Here is a 4780-nt window from a genome sequence, read left to right on the forward strand (position 1 = left end):
TGCGGGTTAGATTGAATATACCCGTAAATTTGAGTCACGGGTTAGATTGAATATACCCGTAAATTTGAGTCAACAAGTTCGTAGATCTATCCGCACCATGAACACCCCAACCTATTTATATGCAATAGATTGATGTTCCCACATTGCAAAGGTTGAAAATGATACATTGCCACTTATATGTAGTTTTCCAATTCAACCTTGACCCTTTTGATAGAAAATTGACATCTGATCTATATGAATTTGGTAACAAGTGAAGCTCAAAACACATTGTAGACGACACAATCTATATGACCTTGCAAAAGCAATCAAACAAAGGCAAGAACAATACAAAAGTGAAAAATTCCAAAGCTAGCAGTGTCTTAATGGTGTATTATCGCAATAAATCTAGTACACAAAGCAAAAATACTTTTACCAATTCAGAGGTACCTAAGAAAAAGTATGCAGGACTTATACAGTTATTTTAAGAATAGAAGATTATCTCGACAGACCGGATTCAATATACAACACGCTTTCGATTTAGCGAAGTGAATATGAAGGACCCGCGAATGAGTAACGAGATGAAACCGGCACGGTTGTAGCTTCCAACTCTTCTCCATGGTAACGCTGCATCCGGTTATATTCGGACAAAGCATTGGCAGCAGAATGGGTTGAGTAAAGCCTACCATCTGCAACAGGCTCTCCCCTTCGCAAGTTATCACTTCCGACTAAATAAGATCTTGAAGGTATTTCCTCTCTTCTCACAGGTGGCAAATAGGGATCCCGTGGAGAAGCTCCATAGCGATAGGGATGATACGGATCATCCGCGCGATCAGGAGCTGTGCCACGGTAATAGTTCTGACGCTCATCCTCGTTGAAACGCAGAGGATCAACGTCTTTCCTATAAATAGGGGGATCCAATTGATGATGGCGCTCTCTTTCATAATCCCTTTCGTCTGTTCTATAAATAGGGCGGTCCAAGTGATGGTTGTCGTGACGCTCTCTTTCGTAATCCCTTTCGTCTTTCCTGTAAATAGGGGGGTCCAAGTTACGGTGGCGCTCTCTTTCGTAATCCCTCTCGTAAGGATCGGGTATAGGATTTGCTTGAGAAACACCTAGGAGACCATAAGCACGATAACTCTTTTCGGTAAGAAATAAATCACGAGGAGGAGCTTCTTCTCTCCGCTCGGATCGCGGATCCCTTTCATGAGCCAGCACGTTATGTGTTTCCCTATGCACACGAGGCCGGGATCCCCTAACAGAATCACGAGCTTCCCTGTCTCGAATTATTGCTTTCGGAGGAGAGCGGGCAGGCTGCATGGCTGAATGAATATTCACCGGTCGGAAAAGTGCCGTGAGCCTCCTAACCTGAAAGAGAACAAATTAATATCGTCTACGACAGAATAAAATACATTACTGACAGCTAGTCTACCAGAGGTAGCATTCAGTTCTTACTTGTCGAACAGTAAGTTCGGTTTTGAACTTGTTCTTGTCATTATAGTTTTCTTTGATGGCACTCTTGAAAACGCTCTCGGGCAGAGGGAAACAATCAGAAGCAACACTAAACCGCACCTGAAAGTCACACCGTTGCCGAGTAAATCATAATAATCGAAAACAACACCAGGACAAATTAAATACAAAAATAAATGAGGGGAACAACCTGAGCGGGAAAGTTACCACCGAAAGCACGGGGTTCGAGTTTCATACCACCAGAAGACGATGCTTTGTAAACTCCATACAACAGCCTCAGATCAAAATCGTAAAGAAAAAGCTTAGTCCCAGGCTTTATCCCTAAAATAACATCTTTTTTACCAACTGGAACAGCCATGACTCGATAGCGGTAACAGTCAGGTTTTGTCTTTGCATTGCACATGAAGATGTAACCGCCAACTTTTTCCTTATTCTTCTCACTGGATTCAGCTTTTTCACCGCCACTGCTTTTGATTTTGTTTGTTTTACTCCTGCCACCCTTGTCTAACTCTTTATGATTCTCTTCATTCTTCGGCTTTTGTTCAGTGTTCGGCTTTTGTTCAGTGTTATCCAACTTTGCCATCTTGTTTCTTCTACCCCGACGTCTCTTTGAATTACGACTAGTGCTCCCTTTTTGAGTTTCCTTTTCCTTATCATTTTCATCCTTCTCGCTCTTTCCGATAGGACTTTTTCCGTTAGCGCTCCCTATTTCAGTCTTCTTCTCTTCATTATTTTCAGCCTTCTCACTCTTTTCAATCGGACTTTTGCCACTAGTGCTCCCATTTTGAATTTCCTTTCCTTTATTATTTTTAGCTTTCTCATTTTTCTCTTTAGATGTTTCTTCGTCAGTTATTGCCGCTACTTTTTTGTTTTGTGGAGGGCGTTTATTCACTGCCTTGATCAACTTTCCAACCCTAGATTTCTTAACGATTTTAGACTTCGCCTGCAGTGATTTTGGAGTTTTCTTCTCACTCGATTCTGGTACACTCGACCCTTCTTCGGGAGCATTTGTATCCTTGTTGCTATCATCTTTCTCTGATGTTTGAGGATTAGAAGACTCTTGTGGAGGATTCTCAGCACCGTTCTTGCCGTCTTCTTGCTCCATAGTGTACGGGTGGAAGAAATGTTACTGCATCAAGGTCAGAAAAACACCGAAAGGACATTTAAGGGAAATTTTTCTCAACTTCACACTATGTTAACATTATTATTATGTAGATTTGATTATTATTTTCCGTAAGTAGCATTTGAATAATTGTACTATAATGTGAATATGATAGGTAGTTGTTTATAAACTTCAGAGGCATTGGAGAATCATGTAAAGAATAGTCAAATATACACACAAAAATAGGGCGGATATGCATGGCGGTTTTTGGGCCCTCCGCATTGGTAAATATCAGCCGATATTGCGGGTTTTTCCGGAAAGCAGCCGGCATGGCAGGATTTTGGCTCTCTGCCATGGACCGCACTGATTAGTAGCAAAAATATAGAATAGCTCAGATAAAAATTAAAAGAATAGGAGCATTGAAGTGTGAAGGAAGGAAGCAAAGAACACCGAAAAAAAATTCTAAAATTCTAGACGCCTTCGACCTAATAATCATAAACAGAAAATGAGAGCTCTGATCTGTGAGACCAAATGAAAAATCGAAATCAACAAGCTGAGGGTCAAGAAAACATCAGTTTCGCTTCAAAAAAAGAGACCATAACCGGTGAGTCGCCATGCCAGAAAGCAGAGTTATCTATACAACTTTTTTCACTGAATGATCAGGGAAGAAGAGTTTCAAACCCAAAAATATTTTCAAATCAAATAACAAAAGTAATCCCAATACCATAAAAGACGGTTCTAAAACTCAGAAATTGATGAAAAACGGGATTTTATCCCCAGTTCAGCATAGCAGCCAAGATTCTAGATGGCCGAAATCTTGTCGCAGACGCAAACATGTTATGTGAACGAGAACGGGTAGCAGCTCACTCACACGATACAATGCAATCACGATGTAGCATATCACAATACTGCCTATAGTACTATTGATTTGCAAAACAAGCCAAAGTCCTACATTCACTAAAATTGAACCATGCATTCACTAAAACCCATCAGAAAAATTAATAAAAAATAGAAATTATTAGCACAAGACAATGATCTGAGGTATATAGCAGCTTATCCATAAAAAATAAAAAATAAACCCTAAAATGCAAAAAAAACAAACAAACACAGAATCCTAATATTTCCTCTTGTCACAAAATTCAAAAACAACAACAATAATTTAAGGAGCAATCAACTAGGTAATTTAGAAATTCAAGTGAATCAAATTGCAGAAAAAAAAAAACACACAAATTAGGATTCCACTAAAGAGTGAGACACAGTAATACCCAGATGAAAAAATCGAAAATTCAACGGGTTTGAGGAAATGGGTCGCAATAAATTACTCAAATTTATTAAGATTTCAACGCTCCTTAATAAACCAATCTATGCATTTGAACACAAAGCATACACAGAGAAAAAGAAGAAGAAAAGTGCAGTGATGGAAACCTGAAGAGATAGTACCTTGAAGGAAAGAGTAAAACCCAAAGCCTCAGAGAGAGAGAGATGAGAAGTATGAGATGCGCGAACGAAAATCAAACCCTTGCGTCTGTGATCGAATATGCACCGTACTCTTTCATGTTTTTTTTTATTGAGAGTACTACTACTAGTTATTAGCTTATGGTTGAAATTATATTGTTTGATAAATTAATTAATGGATAAAGTGATTTTATAAATATAAAATAAAATATCTCTTAAATCAGATATTTGATTGGGAATTTAAATTCGAATTCGAAACATCTTAATTATTTATTTTTAAAAAATAAAAGAAAATTATATACATATTGTCTGTGTTGTCTATAAGACCTTGAAAGTAATGGCGCAAGGATGAAGTAGTGAGGCATTGAATGCGGAAGGGGTAGACTTGTTCTTTCAATTAAGTAGACAATCCTTCATATGAATGTCATGCTAATCGTTCATATCAATCCAACGGCTGACTGCCTCTCATGTCGTTCCGCACGCGTGTAGTTATTATTGATTTCTCTCATTTAAAGAGAAAAGTGTGTCACTTCACAAGTAATTAAATCATTTCTCATTGAAAACTTACTTTTCAATCTCATACTAACTTAAGTGTTAGAGTGCTAACATTGGAGGTCAGCCCACTGTCCACTTCACTCGAAGTTCTCTACCACTACAATAAATCTCCTGATTTTATCAAATCTCCAACAATAGAAATCCAAATTTTCATCGAACGAAGCACATATCTCTCTCTTTCCTAATCACTTCTATCTGATTCAAACTGTTCCCCTTTAAATT

General features: G+C 38.4%; 1 protein-coding gene across 1 annotated transcript; it reads right to left on the reverse strand.

Moving 5' to 3' along the window:
• Positions 1-333: 333 nt before the first annotated feature.
• LOC131622529 (uncharacterized) lies at positions 334-4135 on the reverse strand. Its single transcript, XM_058893564.1, has 4 exons — positions 3989-4135; positions 1637-2575; positions 1432-1548; positions 334-1344 (listed from the first exon to the last, which is right to left on the reverse strand). Exons 2-4 carry the CDS (start codon positions 2549-2551, stop codon positions 517-519), a joined length of 1860 nt encoding a protein of 619 aa, XP_058749547.1. The 5' UTR covers positions 2552-2575; positions 3989-4135; the 3' UTR covers positions 334-516.
• Positions 4136-4780: the final 645 nt, after the last annotated feature.

Source organism: Vicia villosa, unplaced genomic scaffold, assembly GCF_029867415.1.
Source record: "Vicia villosa cultivar HV-30 ecotype Madison, WI unplaced genomic scaffold, Vvil1.0 ctg.000032F_1_1_2_unsc, whole genome shotgun sequence".
NCBI classification, from domain to species: domain Eukaryota; kingdom Viridiplantae; phylum Streptophyta; class Magnoliopsida; order Fabales; family Fabaceae; genus Vicia; species Vicia villosa.

Bases quoted from the DNA above. Each gene is read 5' to 3' on its own strand.
- LOC131622529 (XM_058893564.1), bottom strand. From the start codon at position 2,551: ATGGAGCAAGAAGACGGCAAGAACGGTGCTGAGAATCCTCCACAAGAG. The intron at 1,549-1,636 runs GTTGTTCCCCTC...TGTGACTTTCAG, and splicing joins GTGGTAACTTTCCCGCTCAG to GTGCGGTTTAGTGTTGCTTC. The intron at 1,345-1,431 runs GTAAGAACTGAA...GTTCTCTTTCAG, and splicing joins CCGAACTTACTGTTCGACAA to GTTAGGAGGCTCACGGCACT.